The 27,970-nt window shown below is 34.5% G+C and overlaps 1 protein-coding gene across 6 annotated transcripts in view; it reads left to right on the forward strand.

Annotated features, from left to right (window-relative positions):
* Window positions 1-26,892, forward strand: part of LNPK (lunapark, ER junction formation factor) — an 82,566-nt gene extending 55,674 nt beyond the window's left edge. For 4 of the 6 annotated variants that reach the window (XM_003405976.4, XM_010602805.3, XM_064286969.1 and 1 more), the window contains exons 9-13: window positions 2,455-2,667; window positions 12,769-12,874; window positions 14,415-14,485; window positions 15,573-15,746; window positions 22,879-26,888. In XM_003405976.4, the coding sequence (XP_003406024.1) occupies window positions 2,455-2,667; window positions 12,769-12,874; window positions 14,415-14,485; window positions 15,573-15,746; window positions 22,879-23,120 (806 nt within the window). In that variant the 3' untranslated portion in view covers window positions 23,121-26,888. Of the gene's footprint in view, window positions 1-2,454; window positions 2,668-12,768; window positions 12,875-14,414; window positions 14,486-15,572; window positions 15,747-17,253; window positions 17,337-22,878 lie in introns of all 6 variants that reach the window. The other 2 variants (XM_023542822.2, XM_023542823.2) reach the window with 2 other exon arrangements.
* Window positions 26,893-27,970: the final 1,078 nt, after the last annotated feature.

Consider the following 27,970-nt stretch of genomic DNA (forward strand, 5'->3'; position numbering starts at 1 on the left):
TTTTACATTTAAATGTAGGAAATGTTGAGTATCACCAAATGGCTACTTTGTTGAGCACTAAAAACTATTTAGAGTAGTTAATAACAAAACATTTGTGAATGGCAAGTAGCTAAAAGTAGATAAATCTTAGATATTTTAAATTGAGACTACCAGTGTCTTTCATGGCACTTTACCAAATCTAGATTTGGTAGTTTTGCTAGTTATTGTAAACTATTGATGACGTTGTAACCCTGTTACATGCTTTTCCTTTGAGAATGATGAAATTCCATATTCCCCCTTTTGTGACTCTTCTATAATATTTTCTCCCTTTGCCCAAATTTAGGTGTAGAATTATTAAGCCAAGTTTCTCTTATGGAGTGCTAGACGTAGTGTACTTTGTTAAAAAGAGTTATCAACTTTGCTTTTCAGTAGCACATGAGTGATGTTAAAAGAGCGATTCATTTAATTTTCACAGGGTAATGTATATTCAAGTGTTTATGAGTCGGAAGGACTTGGTGGCAACTGGTCTTGTTTTGGTTTTAATTATCAGAAGAAGCAGTTATAAGTCTTTGATCAAGAAGTAAAAGGATAATAGCAACTTTTAATATAGTCTAATACATGTTAAGCATATTTATCTGGAAGAAATGTCATTTTTTGAGTTACGCTTTGCCTGAAAATTGGCTAAAAATGATATACAGTATTTGATGCCTTATTTTTTTTAAGTAGCAATTTAAATAATCAAATCTCAATATGGTTTCATTGATCTCAGTACCTTTTGCAGCGTTTAATGGCTTTCCTAATGTGTAATCACCTACCAAGGTGTTCCTTGTGAGTAAAAGATAATTGTGTGCCCAGCTAATTTGCAGGAAATATTGGGATATGATTAGTCTAGGTGAAAATCTGAAATTTTCTATATAAACTACATGGAAAGTAGCACAATATAAAGATGGCTCCATTTACATAGTGGTGATATGCTTGTCATTTATCGTAGAGGCTTGGTTACAGACCAAATTATGGACCAGTGAAAAATTAATTGGTCTCAGTAATTGTAGTAAATGGCCATTTGAAAATACTTAGTTTGTGAAAATACTGTCCCCTGAAATAATAAGTATTCAGTAAATATCAGTTATCAATTTATAGACATTGTCTTATTTAATTCTTATAACAATTCTGTGAGTTGAGAATATTATCCTAATTTTACAGATCAAGAAACAGAAACTTAGTGAAGTTGAGTAAACTCATAGAGCCAGGATTCCAATCACACATTTGTGACTACAGGTCCCAGGTTCTCAACTAGTAGACTAGGTTATAGTCCACATAAAAATCTGAACTGAGGTCTAATTTTAGAGCTGTGTTCTCAACCGCAGTGAACTTTTCATGAAAATCTTTTAACAGTCAAATAGAGGCCAAATTTAAAGTATTTCGATTCTGAAATAGTATGCAGTTTCACTGTTCATGCCAATTAAAATATAACTTATTTAGTTTCAGCCCACTAATTTAGAATTTGTGATAATTTAATGCGATGTATATAAAAAAAAAGCTATTATGCCTTTTTAACTTGAAGTCGTGCTACTGTCACTTAAATAAGGTATTGGTGGGAATGGGAAATGATAGAATTTAATTTTATCTTGTTGAGTAGAGGTCATGAAACTCTTGTGTAAAGAGCCAGATGCTAAATATAGCAAATGTCTTTGAGGCCCATGTGGTCTGACTTAGCTCTTCAGAAGTAGCTACAGACAATATATAAACAAATGTTCCTAACTATGTTCCAAGAAAGCTGTTTATAAAAACAGGCAGCAGCCTGGTTTTGGCATGTTTGCCGACCCCTGTTACAGATAATCTTGTAATTTCTGCAACTATAAAGGATAAGATTTACTTATGATGATACACAATTTGTATGGAAAAGAAATTTGCGAATAAAGGTAACAGTAGCATAAAGGAGAATGGCAGTGGTACATGATAGTAAAGAATACTTTTTCAGCATTTCTATGACTACCTCGATTAATTACTTCATAAATTATTTGATAATTACAGAATATTCTTATTCACTGATTTCTGAAAGTTACTGATTTTTTTTATCTTGAAAAATAAATTTTCAATTCCAAGTTTTATTAATTTGAATTAACTTTCTTTTCTTTATCATAAGTTAGGAGTGTTTACTGTAAAAAGATATGACATAATTGGGTGATGATTTATTAAATTTATTTTGAAAAAAGTTTGACATCAGTGGATAAACTTAGATCATGGCTTGTGAAAACATACAGTTGAGTTGTAGGCTTAGAAGTATAGTACTCTGCTGTAGTTAGTTTTCAGTGTTAAATTTTATAAATTCCTTGTTACAAGCAGTTTTGACCCTACAATGCCTTATGGTGCCACAAAACTTTAATAAATGTAAGTCATTTGTGATATTGGCTAATGTGGTATATTGGGTGTTAAACCTAATATATATATATAAAATATACTTAATCTTTTCAGAGATTCGTCAGCGAACTGCAGCTCAAAGAAACCTTTCCCCAGCACCAGCAACTGCTAACCAGGGCCCTCCTCCACAAGTTCCAGTATCTCCTGGACCACCAAAGGACACTTCTGCCCCTGGTGGACCCCCAGAAAGAACTGTTACTCCAGCTCTACCATCAAATGTGTTACCAAGACGTCTTGGATCTCCTGCTACTTCGGTGCCTGGAATGGGTAAACAGAGCACTTAATGTTATTTACAGTTTATATTGTTTTCTCTGGTTACCAATAAAATGGGCCATTTTCAGACAGTATGGAAATGGCATTTCATTTGAAAAAAGCAGAGCAGTTATCTGATTAAGCAGGAGTTCCATATTCAATTAGCCATAACTCTTTACAGCTGGTGCCTTGTGATACTGAAACCTATTTCTTGAGCTCATTTAACTGTTATGGCTTCTTTGTTTAAATGGCAATAAAACTTTGTAGTATTCTGTTGTCAACAGTATAGCATATCTTTTTATATTCAACTTTAGAATGTCTCCAGATTTATCTAAATTGAAGATAGAAGAATACACTTTTGGAATATATTCATGTGTTTTGCTAAACCCTGCACATGTGTTTTTAAATGTGACAATTACTTAACATATTTCAGGAAGAATATTCCTGCATGGTGGTGTACAATACTGCTATCGCTGGTATAGGCTGGTAGATTTTTCTTTTTTTAAGTCATAGAACATTAGTATTCTCTGATAGATACTTTAGTATAAAGTCCTATCATGTTAACGTATTACCTTTACTACTGTCTTTTGTTCTTTAGATTCTTTTTTTTCCCCAGTGTGGTAAATTTCTAGGGGAAGATGCCATTTTGGAGTTTATCAGATTACCCTGAGATTTTCTTTTGGACTGTGACTGGGGCATGGAAGTCTACTGCCTTAGTAGATGGCAGTATTTTATGTAGATTTACATTCCAGATTATTGAATATGATAGTAAATTATTTGTCCTATTTTGGAATGTTTAATTCTAATATATTTATTAGAATTTATATATTACATATTCTAATTTAATTTAATTATATTTAATTTATAATTATATTTAATTTAATTTAATTTATAATTTTAATTTAATTCTACTCTGCCCTATAGGGTTGCTATGAGTCAGCATCGACTCTAATATGACTTTGCTATTTCATGACTAATTACAAACATATAACTTCTGAGGCGAGGCAGTAGTAGATATCAAGTAATCAGGGCATTTATGGAATAAAATCAATGAGCAATTTATTGCCATAGATTTTTTCATCTGTTTTTCCCTCCAAAACAGAATAAGATTTTAGAAAACTTAATTTATAAACAAAGCTGACTGCAAAAGCAATGTGCACAAATCTTGTAACTTTTAAAACAGTTACTTTAAAAAATTTTAAAACTTGACATAATGATATCACTATACGGCAGCCATATATTTTGTGAAATTGAGAAAAGTTAAATTGATTGAAAATTATTCATCTTTCAGTATTTGTCTGCTTGATTACAAGTACCCATGATTTTTAAACTAAAATTGTAATCGTTTAATGAAAGAACATTTTTTTGTGACAATATATGAATTATGTACACTTGTGCCTATAACTAATTTTAAAGAAATAAAAGTTTAGCAATTTACATATAAGAGTAAAATTGTATTGCTCATGTAAGGATACGGTTATATAAGGAATAATGGCCTAAATTTCATGATCATGTGAACATACATGTTCTGCCAGGGTTACTAATTTATTCCTGTGTGGAAGACCGTTGAAGTTGTACATTGCCAACAATATGAATGAGTTAAGTGATTTCTTATAGAGAAGATTAATAATTCATTTTTTCATTATACCATATTTGTGGAAGAGAATCAATTTAATGTGTATTACCACAGGGTACCCATATGTTTGAAAATTAATAACCAGCAGGTACTTGATAATTTGCCAAGCTGTGCGAAAATGACGAGTATTCCTACAATGATTGCTTTTGATGTTTGTATTAATTACTGTTGTCTATAACAGTATGGCTATGAAGATGTGTGGTTTGAAAAGTTATTAGTATGCAAGGGATTTAAGATATTTTTATGAAATCTCTTGTCATGTTTTATATATCCAGATTGCTTTATGGATATTTTCATTTTAAAAATGTAGAATACTCAAGCAAAAGAAAAGTTTGAGTTAAATGCTTTCAGAATCTAATTTCGCATGTCTTTTCAATTTGAAAATTTGATAATGAGGGATGACACCTAATGTCTGCATTCAAATTTATTTTTTGATAATAATGATTGAATAATGATATTAGTACAAGTAAACCAGCACCTTATCTGAGGAAACTGTAAAAATGTACTTGATTTGTAATACTAAGAATTTGTTCTAGAACCTAAATTTCATTTCGTAGGTATAACTTTTGTATCAGTTGCCCTTTTTTAGGTGGTAACAGCTTCTAGGTTTGTGATTATTTATAATTTTCTTTTTTTTATTCCTTTAAAATATTAATACAGTAAGATACCCCAAAACCAGTCTTGAATGCTTTAAAGTTTTTGTCACAGCCATTTTGAAAGCCTTGTATCCTTATATCCCAAGAGTTGATACAGCAGGGCCTTATTTTGTTTGAGAGTTTTCTATGAGGTTTCAATGTAAACCTCCATTGCTACACACCGTATTATGTTTATCCTGCCTCAATTACAATAGCAAACATTACATTTTATTTATTTGATTATCTCACTTCCTTCTTAGTGCCTTCTAGGTTGTCTCACAATTCAGAATATTTCCCGCTAACAGTTCTCTTTCAATTTTCAGAGATCTTGGAGTTACAATTCATAAAATTTGAATTATGTAGCTTTTTATTGATACTGCTTTTATGTAATGTAAATCATTATCTAAATTCTGTGATTTCTTCTTGCACTCCATACTCCCCATTAGTCTCTTCTTATATTGCCTAATATTATATGAACACAGTATATCTCCTGATTTATTTTGTTGTTGCTAGTTGCTGCCGAGTTGGTTCTGACTCATGGCAACACCATGTACAACATAAAAAAGTGTTGCTTGGCCCTGCACCGTCTTCATGACCTCTGGTATGCTCAAGCCCTAGTAGTGAAGTGCTTAACCATTCGTGTCACACAGGGACTCATATACAGGCATGCCTCGGAGATATTGTGGGTTCAGTTCCAGATCGCTGCAATTAGAGTGAATACCGCAATAAAACGAGTCACATGAATTTTTTGATTTCTCAATGCATGTAAAAGTTATATTTATACCGTACTGTAGTGTATTAACTGTGCAATAGCATTATGTCTAAAAAACAATATGCATACCTTAATTAAAAAATACTTTATTGCTAAAAATGCCTTCAGCAAGTCATAATCTTTTTGCTGGTGGAGGGTCTTGCTTCGACGTTGATGGCTGATTACTGATCAGGTGCTGAAGGTTGGGGTGGCTGTGGCAATTTCTTAAAATAAGACAACAATGAAGTCTGCCGCATCAATTGACACTTCCTTTCACGAAAGATTTCTCTGTAGTATATGATGCTTTTTGACAGTATTTTATCCACCATAGAGCTTCTTTAAAAATTGGAGTCACTTCTCTCAAACCCTGCCTCTGCTTTATCAACTAAGTTTCTGTACTATTCTAAATCTGTTATTGTCATTTCAACAGTGTTCACAGCATCTTCACCAGGAGTACATTCAAGTACTCAGGAAACCACTTTCTTTGCTTATCCATGAGAAGCAACTCCTCACCTGTTAAAGTTTTATCATGAGATTACAGCAGTTCAGTCACGTCTTGAGGCTCTACTTCTAATTTTAGTTCTCTTACTATTTCTACCACATCTGCAGTTACTTCCTCCATTTAAGTCTTGAACCTCTCACTCAGAGTCATCCATGAGGGTTGGAATCAACTTCTTCCAAACTCCTGTCAATGTTAATATTTTGACCTCCTCCCATGAATCACGAATGTTCTTTATGGCATCTAGAACGGTAAATCCTTTCCATAAGGCTTTCAATTTACTTTGCCCAGAAGAAGACTGCAAAGTCGGAATTACTCCTTGATCCATGGGCTGCAGGATGGGTGTTGTGTTAGCAGGCACGAAAACAACATTAATCTCTTTGTACATCTTCATGAGAGCTCTTGCGTGACCAGGTACATTGTCAATGAGCAGTAACATATTGAAAGTAATCTTTCTTTCTGAGCAGTAGGTCTCAACAGTGGGCTTAAAATATTTGGTAGACCGTGTTGTGAACAGATGTGCTGTCATCTAGGCCTTTTTGTTCCATTTATAGAGCATAGGCAGCATAGATTTAGCATAATTCTTAAGGGCCCTAGAATTTTTTGAATGGTAAATGAGCATTGGCTTCAACTTAAAGTCAGCAGCTGCATTAGCCCTTAATCAGAGAGTCAGCCTGTCCTTTGAAGTTTTGAAGCCAGGCATTGACTTCTCCTTTCTGCCTTTAAAGTCCTACATGGCATCTTCTTCCAGTGTGGGGCTGTTTAGTCTAAACTGACAATCTGCTGTTTAGTGCAGCCGCCTTCATCAGTTATCTCAGCTAGATCTTCTGTACAACTTGCTGCAGCTTCTCCATCAGCACTTGCCGCGTCACCTTGCACTTTTATGTTATGGAGACGGCTTTTTTACTTAAGCCTCATGAACTAATTAATCTCTGCTAGCTTCAAACTTTTGTTCTGCAGGTTCCTCAACTCTCTCAGCCTTCAAAGAATTGAAGAGAATTAGAACCGTCCTCTGGATGAGGGTTTGGTTTAAGGGAATGTTGTGGCTGGTTTGATCTTCTGTCCAGACTGCTAAACTTTCTCCATGTCAGCTTTCTTATCATTCGTATGTTCACTGGAGTAGCACTTCGAATTTCATTCAAGAACTTTTTCTTTGCATTCACTGGCTGACTGTTTGGCACAAGAGGCCTAGCTTTGGGCCTGTCTCAGTTTCTGACATGCCTTCTTCACTAAGCTTAATCATTTCTAGCTTTTAAGAGACATGTGATTCTTCCTTTCACTTGAACACTTAGAGGCCATTGTAGGGTTATTAATTTGCCTGATTTCAATATTGCTGTGTCTCAGGGAATACGGAAGCCCGAGGAGAGGGAGAGAGATGAGGGAAAGGCAGGTTGGTGGAGCACTCAGAACACATACAACATTTGTCGATTAAGTTCACTGTCTTGTATGGGAGCAGTTTGTGGCACCAATTACAGATCACCATAACAGATATAATAATAATGAAAAAGTTTGAAATATTACAAGAATTACCAAATGTGACACAGAGACACAAAGTGAGCGTGTTATTGAAAAAATGGCACTGATAGACTTGCTTGACGCAGGGTTACCACAAACCTTCAATTTGTAAAAAAAAAAAGCAATATCTGTGAAGCACGATAAAACGAGGTATGCCTGTACAATGTCGAAGTGGTGAGAGCAGACATCCTCTTCTTATTTTTGGTCTTAGAGGGAAAGCAATTCTTCTTTTACTGTTAAGTTGATGTTAGCTCTAAGTTTTTCATAGATACCCTTTATCAGGTTGAGGAAACACCTTCTTTTCCTAGTTAGCTGAAGGTTTGTTATCAGGAGCATATGATGAATTTTGTCATATTTATTTTCTGCATCTATCGATATGATCTTTTTTTTTCTTTTCTTGTTTTAAAATCCCTTCATGTAATGAATTACTTTGATTTTAAAGTGTTAAGACATGTTACTTTCCTGGGATAAACCCCATTTGGTCATGATGCATTATTTTTACATAAATTTTTGGGTTCAATTTGCTAAAATTTTGCTAAAAATGTTTTCATCTCTGTTCTTAGGGATATTAGTCTGTACTGTTCTCCCCACCCTGGTAACCTTTTTTGTTATTGTTGTTCTGAACTCAGTCTGGTAGAAGCTGTGGTAGTTGTGGTCCATTAGTCCTTTGGACTAATCTTTCCCTTGTGTCTTTGTTTTTCTTCATTCTCCAGAATGGGGTAGGACCAGTGAAGTATCTTAGATGGCCACTCAAAAACTTTTAACACCCCACCAGCTTTTACTCACCAAAGTAGGATGTAGAACATTTTTTTTTAATAATTTTTTTTCTAATTCTGTTGTGGTCAGAAAACATACTTTTATTATTTGAATCCTTTTAAATGTATTCATACTTGTTTTATGCCTCAGAATATCATCTGTCTTGGTAAATGTTTTATGTTCACTTGAAAAGATATCTTTATGCAAAAAAAGTGCACCTTCTATGTTCATCTGACAATTTCACCCCCTGCCCCCGCGTGGTATTTTCGTAAATGCAGTATGCTAATTTTTTTTACAGCAACATGTAGAAAAAATTGGCATAACAGTGCTTATGAAAATACCTTGTGGGGAGAGGGCGTTGTTGGCAAATAAATGTCGAAAGCACATATTCAGTTCCTGTTGGATAGAGCAGCTATAAATGTCAAGTTGGTAGTAGATAGTGTTGTTAAAGTCTGTAGTCTTAATTTTCTGTCTGCTTATTCTGTCAACTATTGAGAGAAGGATGTTGAAATCTCCGACTATAGTTATGTATTTGTCTCTTTCTTGAAGTTCTGTCAGTTTTTGTTTCATGTGTTGTGAAGCTCTAAACACATATACGTTAGGAGTATTATATCCTGTAGATGAATTAACTCCTTTGTCATTATGAAATTACGGTTTTTGTTTCTGGAAATATTCTTTGCTCTAAAGTCTACTGTGTCTGATATTAATACATCCACTTCAGACTTTAAAAAAAATTAATGTTAGCATATTATATTTCTTTGGTATCATTTCATTTTACTTTTAAACCTTTTACTTTAGAGTTAAAATGGTTTTCTTGTTGGCAGCATATGATTGTGTCTTGCTTTAACATCCAGTCTGATAATCTCTGCCTCTTCATTAGCGTATTCAGGCCAGTTACATTTAATGTAATGATCAATATATTTGGGTTTGGATTTAAATCTTCCATATTGCTATTTTTTTCTATTTGTCTCATCTGCTCTGTTACCCTTTTCCTTGCTTTCTGACTTGTTTTTGATTGAGTATTTTTTATGATTTCATTTTATGTTCCTTTTTGCCTTATTAGCTATAACATTTTATCATGCTGTTTTAGTGGTTGCTTTTGGGTTTAGAGTATATGTATCTTTAATATGTATCTTTAATATATCACCCTCAAGTGATATACCATTTTACACATAGTTTAAGAGTCTGACAATAGTATGCTTATGATTCTTCTCTCCTGGCCTTTGTGCTATTGTTGTCATACATTTTACTTCGACATATATTATAACCCACTGCAGCTCTAAAATAAATTGTAGTTTTTTAAACTTTTCAAATTAAACTATATTGATGTTTTATAGCTTCATATTGAGATTTTACAATGCTGTCTTTTTTTTTTTTAACATTTTATTGTGCTTTAGGTGAAAGTTTACAGATCATATTAGTTTGCCATTCAAAAAATTTGTACACAAGTTGTTCGTGACATTGGCTGCAATCCCTGCAATATGTCAGCACTCTCCTCCTTTACCCCCTGGGTTCCCTGTTGCCATTCTTCCGATTTCCTCATCTCTCAGTCAATTTATGCTGACTTCCCCTATATCGTGTATTGCTTTTCCCTTCACCAAAGTTAACACGTATCTACTATCTAGTTAGTGGTTTCCTCTTTCTACCCACCCTCAAAGATTGTTTCTTTTTGCAGTGTAAACATTTCCTTGAGTTTTTATAATAGTGGTCTCATGCAATATTTGTCCTTTTGTGATTGACTTATTTCACTCCATTTTGTGAGGTGATTTGTGGATTCAACGTTATTCTTTATCATTGTATAATATTCTGTTGTGTGTATGTACCATAATTTGTTTATCTGTTAATCTGTTGATGGCACTTAGGTTATTTCCATCTTTTTTGTTATTGTGAATAATGCTACAGTGAACATGGGTGTGCATATGTCTATTTGTGTGACGGCTCTTGTTTCTCTAGGTTATATTCCTAGGAGTAGGATGGCTGGATCATATGGTATTTGTATGTCTAGCTTTTTAAGAAAGTGCTATATTATTTTACATTTTCACCAGCAGTGTATGAGAGTTCCAATCTCCCCACAACCTCCTTAGCATTTAATATTTTCTGTTTTTTGATCAGTGCCATTCTTGCAGGGGTGAGATGGCATCTCATTGTGGTTTTGATTTGCATCTCTGTGATGGCAAGTGATAGTGAATATCTTTTCAGGTATTTGTTGGCCACCTGAATGTCCTCTTTGGTAAAGTAAGTACATTGTTATTATGTTTCCTTTAAGTAGTCAATGATCTTTTAAAGAGGTTTAAATAATAAAAAAAGTCTTTTGTATTTACTCACATGATAAATATTTCAGATGCTCTTCATTCTTTTGTATAGAGCCAATTTTCCACCTGGTGTTATTTTTCTTCTGCTTGAGGGACTTCCTTTAACTGAAGAATTTCTTTTAACATTTGTTATAGTGCGGTTCTGCTGCTGGTGAATTCTCTCAGCTTTTGTATGTCTGAAAAATCTTCATTTTGCCTTCATTAAAAAAAATATTTTTACTGGATATGGAATTGTAGTTTAACAGCCTTTCTTTTACAACTTTAAAGACATTGTTTCACTGCCTTCTGGCTTGCATCGTTTCTGGTAAAAAGTCTGTCATCATTCTTATTTCTTTCTCTGTATGTAATGTATCTTTTTCTGGCTTCTTTTAAGTCTTTTTCTTTATCACTGATTTTTAGCAATTTGATTATGCTGTGTCTTGGTACAATATATATATGTTTCTTGTGCTTAGAGTTTGTTGAGATTTTTGGATCTTTGAGTTTATAGCTTTAATTGAATTTGGAAAATTTTTGTGCATTCTTTCTTCAGATAATTTCTTTCCCCCCCCCCTTCATGGACTCCAATTATACATATATTAGGTTGCTTGAGGTTTTTCCACAACTTGTTGATGATTTATCTAAAAATAAATAAATAAAAGTATTCTTTTCTCTATATCATTGTGTATGGGTTCTATAGTTATGTCTTCAAAGTCACTAATCCTTGTTTTTTTCTTTTGGCAGTTTTTTAATCTGTCCATCCCATCTTTTAAATTTTCATCTCAGACATTATAGTTTTCATCTGTAGAGGTCCATTTTTGTCTTTTTCAATATCTTACGTGTCTCTACTTAACATTTTGACCTTTTCTCTAGATTCTTGAACATATGGCATATAGCTATAATAGGCATTTTAATGTCTTTTATCTACTAATTCTGTCATTTATGTCATTTCTGGGTCAGTTTTGATTGATTTTTCTTCTTGTATGCATTATGTTTTCCTGGCTATTAACATACCTGGTGATTTTTGATCCAGTGCCAGACATTGTGAATTTTACCTTATTGGATGCCGAATACTTTTGTATTCCCATAAATGTTCTTGAGCTTTGTTTTGAGATGCAGTTAAATTTTTTGGAACAAAATTGAACTTTTCAGGGCTTACTTTTAAGCTTTTTAGGGAGGAATCAGAGCAGTATTTAGATTAGGGCTATTGAGGCAAAACTGCTGAATACCCATGACCTGCAAGATATGGCTGATGGGAACAGATAGTATTTCAGGCCCTGTGTGAACACTGTTTCCTTTAATCCTTTTGAATAGTTCTTTATTTTCAGGTAGTTTCCTTACATGTGCTGATCAGTACTCTGCTGAATTCTCTAGGGGGACCCTCTGCAGATCTTTGGTGTTCTTTCTATGTGCATTCTCTCCTCTCTGGTACTCTTCCCTCTGAACACTAGCTTCCTTCGCCTCCCCAGAGTTCCAGCTCTGTCTCTTCAACCGGCAAGACTACTATGCTTCACCTGGTTCAACCTCTCTCTGTCACTGCCTGGAAACTCTCTAGGTAGTAAGCTGGGGCAATTGTAGGGCTCATCTTATTTGTTTCTCATCTCCCAGGGATTATTGTCCTATATTGTCTGATATCTAGTGTCTTTAAAACCATTGCTTCATATATTTCACCCAGTTTTTTAATTGTTTCAGACAGGAGTGTAAATCTAGTCCCAGTTCCTCTATTATGACCCAAAGAGGAAGTCCCTTAATTTATTACATAAACTCTTAAAAGTTGAGGATTTTTTAGGATTAGTTTATGCAGGGCCGAACATAGTTTCATTTCCTAATAGAGTATGTTGGCAATTCTGTTATAGCATATAGTTACTTTTTTTTTTTTTTTTTGTAGTGCAGTATTTTTAATGAAAATTTGAATGCTTCAAAGGGATTTGTAAGAATTAATAATGTTTTGTAAACATCTTTTAAAAATTCTAACAGGCATAAATATTTCTTGGTAACTGAATTAAATTTTATAGTTGTATTTATGTATTTGGCAGGTCTCCATCCTCCAGGTCCACCTTTAGCAAGACCCATCCTCCCTCGAGAACGAGGTGCTTTGGATAGAATTGTTGAATATTTAGTTGGTGATGGTCCACAGAACAGGTAATTTTTACTAGGATGGAAGATGAATGAAAATAAAAAATATGTCCATTGGTCAGGGTGTATGTGTGTATGCTAGATAGTCTACAGTTTTGTGGCTCCTATTTCCTAATTTTAGAACTTCATGGAGTATCTTATAGCCCTGGAAAAGCATACACACTCAGTTGTTTTTAGTAGGAGTTTGGATAAGTAGTCTAGATAAAATCCCTCTGGAAAAAATAATATTAACCCTACTATAAGATTGTTTTTACGCTTGAAGAACATAAAAATAGTGAAAATCTGGTAGGATATAAGAAATAGATTTTCATAGATGTCAGTACTGTACTTGGTGATGGTGATAATTTTAATAACAATGAAGATGATTTATAGGTATTTAGTTAGCACTTACAGTTCTCAAAATGCTTTTCCAATTATTATCTTATTTGATCCTCATAATAACTCTAGGAAGATAAGCATAATATAAACAGAGCTATTGCCATAACATTGACTTATAAAAAATGTTTATGATAATAGAGTAGATAACTGACAAGTTTACTGGTTAATATTGTTTGATAAAGGGTTCAGAATTTAATGATAGTATAATAAATTGTATGTTATTCAAAACAGATGGAATGAAGTTTGGTAGCATCAAGTATTTGTTAAGTACGTACATGAAGAATAGAAAAAGTGTATAAATTGAAAATGAGGAAGATGTTTAACTGGAAAAGGTATTGGAATCATGATATACAGAAATGTACCTTTGGACTGGACTAAACAAAATTACATTTCTTTACTCTAAGACTTCTTAGAGGCTTTAATAATATTAATTGAAGGGGAAACCCTGGTGATGTAGTGGCTAAGTGCTACGGCTGCTAACCAAAGGGTTGGCAGTTCGAATCCACCAGGCGCTCCTTGGAAACTCCATGGGGCAGTTCTACTCTGTCCTATAGAGTCACTGTGAGTCGGAATAGACTCGATGGCACTGGGTTTGGTTTGGTTTGGGATATCTTTTCCAATCTTATGTGACCACAGATTTGGGGGCTATCATCTCAAGGAATATACTTTGGGGAACATTTAAAGTTAAATGTTCTGTTAACAAATGTGTTTCTGCTAACTTCCAAACAAAACTTGTTGCTGTTGAGTTGATTCCCACTCATAGCAACCCTATAGGACAGAGTAGAACTGCCCTGTAGGGTTTCCAAGCCTGTGATCTTTATGGAAACAGACTGCCACATCTTTCTCCCTAGGAGTGATTGGTGGGTTAGCTGCCGAGCTCGTAACCACTGTGCCACCAGGGTTCCTTTCTGATAACTTGATATATTCATTTAACTGTTACCTAGTTTATTTTTAATTTGATGTATAAGTTGAATTTTAAAATGACTGGAACTTTGGCTTTTTTAAACATGTTCAATGAGTATTGTTTATGGTTTACTAAGTAACATCTAATTTGGTATGGCATATTTGCTATGTTAAAATATATATTAGCCATGATGGGTAAAGTAACTTTTCTCTTGAGTTTTGTCTATGTTTGTAACTGGTCTGTTCGTTTTTCCTTTTTGTGTAGGTATGCCCTTATATGTCAGCAGTGTTTTTCTCATAATGGCATGGCTTTGAAAGAAGAATTTGAATACATTGGTAAGAATTATTGAGCAGTTTGATTTAAAATATTTTACTCTTAAATATTTTATCCTATGCCGGTGGTTAAGAGCTTGACTATTAACCAAAACGTTGTCAGTTCAAATCTATCAGCCACTCCTTGGAAATTGTTTGGGGCAGTTTTACTCTGTCCTGTAGGGTCGCTGTAAGTTGGAATGGACTCGATGACAACGGATTTTTTTATGCCACTTTCCATGTAAAATGAGTTTGTTACAGATACTGTCTCTGTATAGGAGCTCTGGTAGCACAGTTGTTAAAGCACCCAGCTGCTAACTGTAAGGTCAGTGGTTTGAACATACCAGCTGCTCCTTGGGAGAAAAATGTGGCAATCTGCTTCTGTAAAAATTATAGCCTTGGAATCCATGTGGGGTTGCTATGAGTCAGAATTGACCTGACAACAATGGGCAGGGTTTTTTTTCTGTATACATTTGTCAGGCATATTTTTCTTATTTTAACACTTAAAACAAAGCAGGTCTTGGAAGACAGCTCAGGTTTCTTCCTCATACAATGCACAACTTCTAGCCCACTGTGCATCAGAATCACCCAAAGAGCTTTTAAAAATGATGCCCATGACCTACCTATAAAGAGTCTGATATCATTAATCTGGGGTAGTGCCTAGGCATCAGCATTTTCTTTTCAGCTCTGAAGATGATTCTCATGTGTAGCTACTATTAAAAACTACTAAACTAATTTTGCTTCTGAAATATGACATAGCACATTTTTACTTTGACATGAGAAAGGCTGTAGATATTTAAAATACCTAATAATTTTGGTGACTAGGTCATTATTAATATTACTTTGCTGTTAATTAACCTGCTGTGTAACTTACTGTGCCTTTTCTGCTTTAAAGTTAGTATTCTCATTCTAATAATAATTAGAAAATATTTTTTAATATTAACTAGGTAGAACTTGCTTCATAATATTAAAACAACACGTGACTTTCAGAAGAACTAATAACTTTTGAAGCGTTCTTTGACTCTGTGCAACAGTAATTGTAAATTATCTAACTAGTCCTTGAACTTTCTTTGGTTTGTAGTTTTGTTTATTTTTAAACTTTTTTCTGCAGCCTTTCGATGTGCCTACTGTTTTTTCTTGAATCCTGCAAGAAAAACCAGGCCCCAGGCTCCAAGACTTCCAGAGTTCAGTTTTGAGAAGAGGCAGGCAGTGGAAGGCTCCAGTTCAGTTGGTCCCTTGCCATCAGAAGGTGTGCTTCCCCCATCAGAAAACCAACTCAGTGAAGGTATGAATATATTACTTTAGAAGTGTTTTTTCTCTTAATAATGTGTGCTATTTAACAATAAAGCATAGTGCTTTTATTTTTAGAAGAATTTATCAGATTTTGCAGCATGCATATATTAGCTATTGCTCTGATACTGTAGTCTCCCGTGTGGTTGTAGTGATGTGTTTCAGTTTTAAAATGGAGGTTATATTGTGCTAAGCAGTGTCTAGCAACTGCTACGTAAATATTGTTTATGGATTGACCTCTTGTAATAACTGTTGGGAGATTTGACTAGTGATGTTTTCATGGAATCTTTTTTTTCACATTAGTGGAGCAGATTGAGAATTATGAAACATCTATTCATAAGGCTAACATTTTTATAAGATTTGTGATTAACATTGATTAAGATAGGTTTGTATCTACCATTGAATTGGTAGAAATTACCAGAAAGCAGAAACCTTTGGAACTGGAAAGGCATCCTTGCATAGGACTGGTGTTCCTCTGAAACAATTTATGGAGACCCATGAAATTAACATTACTGATGATGGGCTGCATGCCTTTGATGTAAAATCAACTTTATACAGGATTTATCAGAGTTCATGGGTTTTAGAATTCATCTTGCAGCTGCCTTAGGAATTCTAGAGGCAATGTCATGAAAAATTGGGAGAGATGAGATGGAAGATCTGACTATTAATTGCCAGCTATTTCTTGCTATGCCTGTTAAGCCAATGTAACTGTTTGTTAAGCAATTCTGAATTATGAAGATTGCTAAAATTGTGGCACAGGCCATGATATTTTGTTGCTAATCCTGCTCTATACAGTTTATCCAGTCAGTATTCATCCTATTAATTTCTCAGAATTATCATTTACATATATAAAAGCATTGAATGTTGCAGAAATTGCTTTAACCGACAATAATATATGAGGCAGTAAACTTTTAGTTATCAGAAATTTAGTATGAGAATTTGAGTATCTTTTTTTGTTTATTTTTGTTTTTACTTTGAAGAATTAACCTAAAATACGTGTGTTAAATTAGGCTTGGCTTTTGGCTTACTAACAAATATCAAAATGAATTTAAATACAGATAGCTATGACAGAGGCCAGTATATTTCCAACACTGAATCAATGCATTCGTCTTCTCCAAGTCTGCAACATCAACTCCAGACACAAAGTCAAAATTTTTTCTTTGGCTTGAGTCGTGCTCTGAGCTGCATGCTGTCACATGCAAACCATCTACCTTGCCAAAGCAGCCTCTTGGAACTGAAAATTAAAGAATTTTCATACTGAAGATACCTAGAGGAAAAATTGAAGTCCATCGCATGAGTAACCTTGCTTTTGAAAACTAAAGTGAATATTTGAAAGCCAATAGTAGTTGGGACAAAAACAAAACAAAACAAAAACAAAAACACGCAGCCAACAAAATAAGAAATCTTGATAGTAAATCCCATGCTTTAAAACTTCTGCTAAGGTCCAGATGGATAGTTAGCAAACAACGCCCAGCTCTACCTTTCCTTCTCATCTAATCTAGGAGGAGCAATACCCCAGATGTCTCATTTTCTGTCTGAAATCTCTGGGATGAAGTCTAACTGGCTCAAACTCAACCCCAAAAAGGTAATGTTAATAGCTGAAGACAAAACTTGAGGTAGAGTCTGGTAACTCCATAGTGCTAGAAACTGAAGCAGTGATTCCAATTGGTTAGGAAAGCCTCTAGAGTAGTGCTTCTCATACTTCTCTTTGGATTCGTCAAAATGGCTTTGAGCACCTTTTTTCTTTTTTGGCTTTCTGGAAGACTGAAACTTTTCTCCAAGACTCCTATCGCAACATTATGATACACACTTATCAATTCCAAGCTGGATTCCTTTAGTAAATGACTGGAAGCTTTTCTGAATGAACAGATGAAGGCTGCAGTTGATTTGAACTCCGGTGGTGTACCCTATGATTAAATTGAACTACTTAGTAAGATCATATCATCTAAATCATCTATTCTCTGTGCTGACAGCCAATATAATTGGGGGCTTAGATTTCTAAATTCTTGAGTGATCTAGAAACAAGGTCTAGAAAAAATTTTCTCACTTTAATTTTTAAACTTTTTAAAGTGTTGAAATAGCTGTAGGAACTGTAGAGATTATATTATTGAACTTACAGATGGAAAAACAGGCAACTTCCTTTCATCTAAACTTTCTTTTCAATGAACACTCAGTAACCATTTATATGAATAATCTAGATTTAATGAAAGCAACATTTTTTTTCAATCTAAATTTTGTCTGGACTCTGATACTGGAAGATTTTCCTTTATGATGAAGTACAAGGCTTTAAAAAAAATTGGACCACTCTTTAGAAAAACATGTGGAATCTTGCAAAAATTTTTCACTAAAGAAGGAAACCTAGAAGAATTTCTTATAGTAATTGCTCATTTGAATTCCTAGAATTTTTTTCTAGAACTGTATATCCAGATGCTTTGGTAATAGAGTGTTAGAGAAATACAAGAAATTAGAGCTGTGGATTGTCTTTTTATCTGAAAGCATTAGCAGAAGGAGTATGCCTAAGTAATGAATTGCTTTTAGGTTTCTCAGTTTCTTTGATGGTTAAGTGAGTAGCATAGTAATATTTGAATCTCTGCTAAGTCACATTGAAGTACTTTATCTGTTTTGCTTTTTTTTAAAAAAAAATATGGTTTCCAAAATACCTCATGTAGAGCATTCTTTTTATTAGATGTGGTAGTCATTAGAATAGTAAGTTCCTCCATTGTTAGCATATACTAAACCAAACCCGTTGCCACTGAGTCGATTTTGACTCATAGCGACTCTATAGGACAGAGTAGAAGTGCCCTATGGAGTTTCCAAGGAGCGCCTGGTGGATTCAAACTGCCAACCTTTTGGTTAGCAGCCGTGGCTCTTAACCCCTACGCCACAAGGGTTTCCTAGTATATACTAGCAATGTTTAAAGAACTTTACTATTGTGTTTTCGTTGCTCAGTTGTCTTGGCCTAGGTATTATATGTAGTTTAGTAGAAAATAGATTTTTTTCTACTGGAAATAACTTGCTAGTAGTAAAACTCATGATTCGTCTACTCAGTACTATCAAAAACAGAAGGTAAAATTTACATAAGATGAAATTTATCTTGGTAATCTGATTTCTGTCTTTCCCTTTCTTTTAAACAAAATACTGTTACCATTAGATTGTCCAACTAAAGAAAATTCTGTTTTCAGTACTGTTTGTTATAATGCTCTGGGAAGTTGAATTACTAGATAATGTAAATTTCATTGAATTTGTTTATTTACCAGGTCCCAAAAGCTTATACCTTTATTTATATTACATTATATACAGCTTACCCAAAATATAAAGTTGCTTGTAGTATGTTTTTTCATGTTTATTTTAGACATAGAGATCTTCTGGTCTTCTGAGTCCCTTTGCTAAAATACCTTCACCTAATAGTTTTTTTTTTTTTAATAGTGTAGTTATAGAGCATTGCTTAATAATGAAACCTTCATTTGTCTGATTGATTTGTTATGCCAATGGTAAATGACTCAACAGTATTCTCTGTGTTGAATACTAGCTATTTTCTTATAGGTGGTTGTAATTTAATTGAATTTTATTCCTTGAGCCTCTGTGTTGAGTTGGGATGAAATTCATGCCTTTGTTCCTTAAATGTAAGTTGGCTGCTTTCCTTAAGGCAGGAAAATCTTGTAAAAACGGACTTCTGTAAGCCTGTAAGTTCAAAGACAAATTGTCAATTTTAATTTAACAAAGCTCCTTTGGGTAAGTTTTATAGTCTGCACATATAGTTGGTAATGACTGATGTGTTAGCAAGGCAAAAAAAAAAAAAAAGGTTTTTTTTTTTCTGCTATTGTTAAAAGGAAGAAAAGTAAGAACCTAAATGAATTCACCAAAATATGAAGGTTTCTTAAAGGCTTAATCAACATATCAGCAGTTTGACATACTACATAAATTATTAATTTAATTTTTCTGTGGAAATGTATGAAGAAGTTGTTTTGTTAGACTCTTCTTTAATTTTCTTAGGAAATTATTTGTTCAAGTGATAGAATAAAAACCTAAAGGTAAGGTGATGTTACATGTTTTTTGCATGTGTGTGGTTTATAGGTAAGGCGGTGGTATTCATTATACAATTACACTCAGTTTTATGAGTTTTGAGCTGTCTAGTGGAGGCTTTGCCCAAACAACTGGAAGCCAGTTGTTACTCTTGGGTAGAAAAAGCTTCTCTCTCAAGAATATTGGGATGGGAAAAGGAACAAATTCCATGGATCACTTTTGTTTTATTACATTGCAGTATATTGCTTTCTTGGCATTACAAATGTCAAAGTCGATTTTAAAAGATTTTCTTACAGATGAAATTAGGTCATTCAGGTAACTTTGTTTCATATCTTAGTCTTAAACTGGTGCTGTGCAGGGAAAAGAGACCTGTTTAATTAGTGTGAACACAAGGGCTAGTTTCTCTTTTAGTGTTTTATGTCCAAATGTTAACATCTTCTTAAATGTAGTTTATATCACCAAGCTATTTTAAGCCACAGCTTCACCGGAAAAATGTACTGTTTTTATTAGAATAGGCAAATGATGTTCTCCCATAGAAATAAAACAAGTACTTTTGGAATACATTAAAGAATTTTATTATAAAGCTCTGTGGTTTAGTTATTAAACTGGTATGTAATTCTTTATTCTTGCACACCTAGCTCATTTAGGTCTTGTTTGTATAATTTTTCACAAAATGACATTGGCACCCAAACATCAAATATCAATTTCATTTAGACTAGCAAATGTCAGCATTAAAGGTGCCGTGTCACATGTCATTTTTTTGTTAGTGTTATTGCTACTAAAATTTACTACAGTATTCTGCAAATTAACCTGTAGGTAGAAGAGCATTCATTAATATGCTCTTTGATTATTTTAAGCTGTCACCCATCATTTCACAATTTTTTTTTTTTAACTCTTCCATCTACTTTCAGAAATACAACATTTACTTACAAACTTTGTGTCTCATGTTGCTTTTTAATTGATAGTATATGGTTCACTGGCATTTTTTCGAATTCATGTATTATAGACATTAAAAAATTTGGGGGTATTTTAATTCTTCTCATAGTATTAACTACTACTTTATGGACCCCAGAATTATTGAATTAATTTGGTTTTGAGTAATAATGTGTGTGTTTCTGAAAATAATAATGCCACAAAGCTTTCGTATGATAAGCCATGCAGTGTGACACCTCTCCTGTTCCATGCGGTTGTGAGGCAGTCTGTCAGAATATGATAAACGGTGTGGGCCCACGCTCACTTAAATAAGTTGGTGAGTTGAGTCCTGGTTTCTGAGTTTTTTGTTTTTTCATTTCTTGTAGCTTTATTGGTTTGTTGGAGAAGGCTCACCCAACTATAACAAATTGTAAAGTTCTTAGGAAATAAGTATTACTTTACGGCCAGAGAATTGTGGAAAACTGTGACTGAAAATTCTGCTGTGGATAAGGGTAGCATTATGGATGGCTAGTGGCTCCTGAAGTGTTCCACTGAAGAACTTGCCAGCTCTTGTAGCAGAAATGATCTGTATATGTCCCTAGAGTTTCAGTTGCGATTTCTGCTTTTCCTTTGTGCACTGTAACATTCAGTTAGCAAAACTTGAATGACCCTACCCCCTTTCTACCTTGATTTTTATAAAATTCAAAGCAGTGCAACAATGCCATTTTAAGTTCTGTATTAAGATACAAATAGGATTTTTATGACATTTAGCAAAAGTATCCTGATTTGTGGACACTCCTCACTGCTTTCCCTAATCATGCAAAGTTTTCGTACAGTAAAACCTCATTAATGTGGATGTTCCTAACTGTGGAATTTGAGTTTTTATTTTTGTATAGAAAAAGGGGAAGATAAAAATAAATCAGAGTCCAAGGTATCTGAGGAAGGATATTATTCTTTTAAAATAATCCTAAGGTCTTGGTATAGAATGTGTGATATATAAATGATTTCTATTTATTAAAGCTAGTATTAATTTGTAAGACCTCCATTGCTAATATATGTGAATAAAACGTTTAACTTTTTTACAAAACTAATATATGTGTTCTTTATTTTGGCAAAATTCTGGTCTGTGCTATGCAAGGTACTCAACTAAACCTTGTTACAAATGTAGGCTGAAGAGTTTTTGAGTCAGTAACATTTGTAGTATGTCATAAGCGATCTTATATAAGGATGGGAAAATCTGATTTTTAGTTTAGTTGCTGTGGTATAACCGTATTTCTCCTAAGCAAGAATATTAACTGCTATTTATTACAAAAACCACCTCAAAGCTAGATTTTTATTTTTGTCTGCTCCTGTAATCCCTCCCCCAGTCTTTAAAATTTAAAGAATTAAAGGGAGCTTATTTAATAAAATTGCTGTCATTAAATGATCATTAAGGGAATTAAATTTAATAGAACTCAAAGAGTTAAAGTTTAAAGCTTAAATTCTCAGGTAAGGACTAGACCCATCTACTACGGAGAAGGGAGAAAGGGACTCTTCCATTTGTCTCCCTAACGTTCTAGGTATGTAGCATATTCTAACCCAGAGGTTTAAAGACTGAGGTGTCTTGCAGAGGAGTAAGGGGAAACTTGTCATGCTTTTAGGAAAATGTGGATTTTACAATTCTTGGATCTTAGAGATTAAATCAATGTGGGAAATAGCATCTTCTGCGTGCGCACACACATGCACACACACGCACACACACGCACACACACACACAAAGTACCTTCACTGTTCACAGGGTTTCCTGTGCTCAAGAGAGGCAGTGCCTTTAGGAAATGTAATCTGGAATGAAGGAATGAATACATTTGCCTTATTTGCTGGGCTGTTGTCTTGTAACACATAATTCTGTTGGAACTTTGATTTCTAGGACATTTCAACTTTCAAATGTGTTTTAGTAACTTGTATGAAAATATGAGGCTCTAGGTAAAAGTATATTTAAGGGTTCGTTTCCCTCAAATTGTTATTTTTTCTTCATACCAACTCATACATGGTATGCTATAGGAACTTAATTACGTGTTTGAAAAGATTCTAAAAATACTGTTAGACTGACTAGTCTACTGTTTCTTAGTCTGTGTGTTTCTATCTTTTGCTTGCCTTATTTAGCAGTTTTAACATTTGGACATTTCTAAAGTCCTGAATCTTTATCTTTTCAGAATCTTTAGAAGAACAAGATGTTCTTGATAATAGTACAGAGCAAATAGATGACAAAATGTCAGCTACAGAGCAGACAAACCAAGTGATTGAAGAAGCGCCTGGCACAGAGGAACCAGAGGAAAAACCAGAAGAGACCGAGAATGAGGAAACCTCAGTGAATGAAGCCAAATCAGCAATTCCCAGTGTTGATTCTCTTCCTAATCCTGAACCAAGTGGAGAATCATTGATGACAAAGGAGTAAATGCTTCCCTGTGCCTTCAACTGGATATTTGTAGTCTTGTTGATGTCAGTTATTGCTATTGAGGTGGTGTTTTCTTCTTTTTTTCTCTAAGGATGTGCTTGATATCATTTGAGTTTAGATTGCCTAGCTATTTCAATGTCAAAGCTGTATCTACTGGGTGTTAAAATTAAAGAACAAGTGATATCAGCAAGGTAACATCCTTTGTAGACAACTTTTAGATATCTTTTGTCTGTTTTAAAAGTAAACAAACATGATGGCATCCCTGTTTTCTATATGTGTGCCTGTAGATAATATCCATTTTGACATAGGAAGAACTTTGGTTAGGAATAATTTCTCTAACAGTGTTTGATTTAAGGAATGAAACGCAATTAAGATTTTGAACACTTCATCATTAAAAAATGGGTAGAGTTTTAACTTCAGTTATTTTCCAGCAGGGGAGAGTGTCTATTTAGGCATTTTCATTAAGCAGTATGAAAGTTGTAACTGTAACTACATAGGCATTGGTAGGAATTTTGAGTAAGAATGCAGCTGAACAGTCAAGTGCAGGGTTGCTTTTTGGTATTATTTTACAGCTGGGCCAAAGGCACATGATGTATATAATTAGCTTATGTTTACATACTAACAAGTAGGAAATATCTCTGCATTTGACTGTGCTTGAATTCTGAACATTATTTATATTTGTAAAATAATGATGATATATAAGTGAATATTGTGCTCCTGTATGTATTTTGTTAAGGAAAATAAAAATGACCTGGCAGCAGTTTATTTTTGGTAAATATTTAGACTTTTTCAAACAATATCTTGGTGGATGACTTGGACACCTGAAAAGTCTTAGTAGGAAGAGCTCACAGAGCAATAATCTATAGCTTCTGCTTAGAGCATATTATAATGCCTATATTCAGATGTGTTTTCTTTCAAATTCATAGAAATAGTGATATTTAGAGGTTCTAAATTTTAAATTTAATCAGAGGTTTTTTTTTTTTTTTTTTTAGCCAGGAACACTTTAGGCCATTTGTAGCTTTTAACTTTGAGAGGCAAATATGTTTTGTGAGAATTGGCAGTCAGTGGCTTGTAGTTCATTTGATTTAATACGTGCTCAAAGGATCAATTGGGAAGAAATTTTGACCTAGAATAGTAGTTCTTGGACCTCAAATACAGCGTGGCTATCTTTTATAGCTTCATTTTATCTCTCCATTGTTTAAAAACAAAAAAAAGGAATTATTATGCCAAAGCAAATAATATGTATGAATGGTGTGTGTGGCTGATGTTTCTAAGTTGTACATAGTTTATTCTTAATCATTTAAAAATTTATCTTTATGGTTTAATATCTTATAGTTGACAGATATTTTTAAGGAATCCAATCTGTTAATCAGCTGAGACATCATGGTATAGTGACTAGAATTTTAGAGCATACAGAGCTGGGCTTAAATTCCAGCTCTGAGGTCTTGGGCAAGTCACCCAACTTCTCTGAGACAGACTGTTTTCTCATCTGTAAAATTGGGAGAATAATACCTACTTTTCAGGGATATTGGGAAGATTAAAAATAATTTATATAATCTGCCTAACTCACTGCCTGACAATAGATGTTAAGTAGTTAGTAGCATTTGTTATTATTGATAGTCTTGTGAAATATGAAAGGGCCATAAATTCTTCCATTTTAAGATACAGAAATTAAATAATATGAGCATATGATTCAGCTGCTCAAAACCAAGCCATAGTTTTCTGTACCGACATACAGTGCTCTGGCAACTTTACTCTATCATGTGTTGTATGTATGTCAATACATAGATTAAGGAAATAGAAAACTGAAACTCTTATGGAATGTAGCTTTTTTTTATGAGCTTCATCAGTTTTTGTACTGTTATTGGCCCATATACTTTGCTAACACCTTGAAGAGTCTTCTTGTAAAACATTCAGATTCAGACGTACATTGCTTGAAAATGAATACCTCAGAGAAATACAGTTTAATGATAGAATCTAGCAAATATTGTGAGAAATATTTTTGAAAGAAATATGGAGGAAGGCTAAAAAGGGGATTAGTGAATTAATGCAGCAGGTAACATATGCTGTAATGATATAGTATCCTTTAAAATGGAAAAATTTTTTCTGATACCATTGTAATAAATACTTAATGCTTGAAAGAGTAGTAAAATGTCCCGTTTCTGATTGTTAAGACTAGTATAAATGAGGAAAATCAGCCTTATTAGGTAGTTAGCCAGTGGTCTTTACTTCCCTACTTAATAACGCTCAGAAGGCCATTGTCTAAACTCTTCTCACTATGCCCTCAGTGAGATCTGCAAACATGGTCCAACTTCTGTCTCTCCATCCCTCCTCGATCATTGTGCTGTAGCCACATGACCTGTTGCCATCGAGTCGATTCTGACTGATAGCAACCCTACAGGACAGAGTGGAACTGCCCTGTAGAGTTTCCAAGGAGCAGCTGGTGGATTTGAACTGCACACCTTTTGGTTAGCAGCTGAACTCCTAACCGCTGCGTCACCATGGGGCTCCTTTAAATTCCCTGACCATGCTGTGGTATAAGCCCTTTCCTGCCATAGGTTTTGACTTAAATTTTCCATCAGAGAGATGCCCTCCAGAGCTCCCTATCTAAAGCAGGCCTCTGCCTTTTACTCTCTGTCGTGCCACGCTATCTCTGCTGGTAGTCCTTATCACAGTTTGTGAGTATTTTGTTTACCGTCTTATTCACCTCTGTGTCTCCAGTGCACAGTGCCTGAAATATTTTTATTATGTGAGTGAATAATTTGGTGCTAAATCCAGTGAAAACTCTCACTCCCTAACTTATTTCACTGCTTGGCAGTATTGACATCTTTGAACACTCCCTTTTGTTTGAAACACTTTCTTTTGGCTTTTGAGAGCTTGCACTTTGTGCTCTTATCTTCACTCTAAGTGTCCTTTCCAGCTTCTCTTCTCCTGTCCACCCCTCAAATATTGGGGTTTGTTAGGTTCTATCTAGTGTCATCATTTCTTCACTCTACATAGTCTGTCTCTGGAGGGCTGGGTGTCTCACCAACCCCTATGGGTTAATTACGTCCATGTTGCTGATACTCAAATCTGCAGTCTTGATCTCTTTCCTTCACTTCAGAGCTCTATATTCACCTGCCTACTGAATTGTTCCTCACAATCAGTGTATTCAAGAGTGAACACAGTCTTCAAATTTGCCTCTGTGTTTGTCATCTCAGCAAGTAGCACCACTATCCGCGCCAGAAACGAGCCTGTCTGCTCATCCCTTTCCCCTTTTTCCTAGATTCAAGCTGTCAGTTCCTGTCTCCTAAGTATCTTCCAGTTATAGTCTCGTTTCTCCATCTCATTAACACTACATTAAAAATGATAATAAACATTTGCACTCTTACTCTGCCAGGCAACATCTAACTACTATATGTGTGTTATTTTATTTGTTCTTTGGCAGTAATCCTGTGAGGATTTTTATCTCTGAATGATAGAAAACTGAGGTATAGAGAGAGTAAGCAACTTGCCCAAAGTTATACATCTGGCAAGTGGAAAAACTGGGATTTGAATACGGGCAAGTGACTTCAGAGGTCTTATTCTTTTTTTTTTTTTAATTTATTACTTTATTTTTAGTGAAAGTCTACACAGCAAGCAAAACAGGTTCCCGTTCAACAATTTCTACACATAGTATTCAGTGAGGCTGGTTATATTCTTCACATCGTATCAACATTTTCATTATTTCCCCTCTAGTTACATTCCCCTTAAGGTAGTCTCACTGCCCCCCACCCCCACCCCACCCCAACTTTCTCGTCTATGCTTTAGAGTAACTGCTGTCCATTTGGTCTCATAGAGATAATTTTTAAAAAGAGCCCAGTACTCAAAGATTTTTTTTTTTTTTTTTTTTACTTTTTGAGCTAACCTGCTATTTACTTGAAAGGTGACTTCAGGGGATAGTTTTGGTTCAAGGTTTAAAGAGTATTTCAGGGAAGAGGATTCTTCCAGTCTCAGTGGATCAAGTAAGTCTGGATTCTTTGAGAATTTGAATTTTTGTTCCACATTTTTCCCCTTCTCAGAATCCATCTATTATGACCCTTTCTAAAATGTTTGGTAATGGTAGTGGCACCAGCTAGTTATTCTTGCGTCAAGGTGCAGGAGGCATGGTTCCTGGAGACAATTAGTCCTGTAGTCCGGCTCCTTCTCTGGTTCTTAAGTTTCCTTCTTTCTCTTGAGCTCTTATTTTTATTTACTTTTCAACTGCCTTCTAATTCAGGCCTCCTTCATCTCATTTTGGAGCTGTCTTTTCACTGGTTTCCCTGTCTCTAATCTTCCCCATGGAAACCCTGGTGGTGTAGTAATTAAGAGCTGTGGCTGCTGAGCAAAAGATCGGCAGTTCAAATCCACCAGGTGCTCCTTGGAAACTATGGTGCAGTTCTACTCTGTCCCATAGGGTCACTATGAGTTACATTTGACTCCATGGCAATGGGTTTTTAGTCTTTCCCTCTGCTGTCTACTCTCTGCACTGCAGCCTGAGTGAGTTTTCAAAAATGAAAAATTAACCACGCCACACTATTGCTTAAATCCTTTAATGACTCCTTATTGTTCTTGTGGTGAAGCCACATTTTTAAATATCGTCTACAAGGCAGTGGTAATCCTCCTTACCACTGGCATCTCCTCTCACCACAACTACTGCCGTCGCCACCACCTCCGCTTTTAATGTAGTTATACCAGTGTTTTCTATGCTTAGAATATGCAGTTCTGTTTAATCTCCCAGTCTTCTCAGAACGCAAGTACATTTGTTAGAATACACATAAGAAAAATTAAAATGAGTACAGAATTAAAATCTTATTAAATTCTGTCAATGCATAACTATTCATTTTGTCTCA

This window comes from Loxodonta africana, chromosome 6, assembly GCF_030014295.1.
Source record: "Loxodonta africana isolate mLoxAfr1 chromosome 6, mLoxAfr1.hap2, whole genome shotgun sequence".
Taxonomy (NCBI): Eukaryota; Metazoa; Chordata; class Mammalia; order Proboscidea; family Elephantidae; genus Loxodonta; species Loxodonta africana.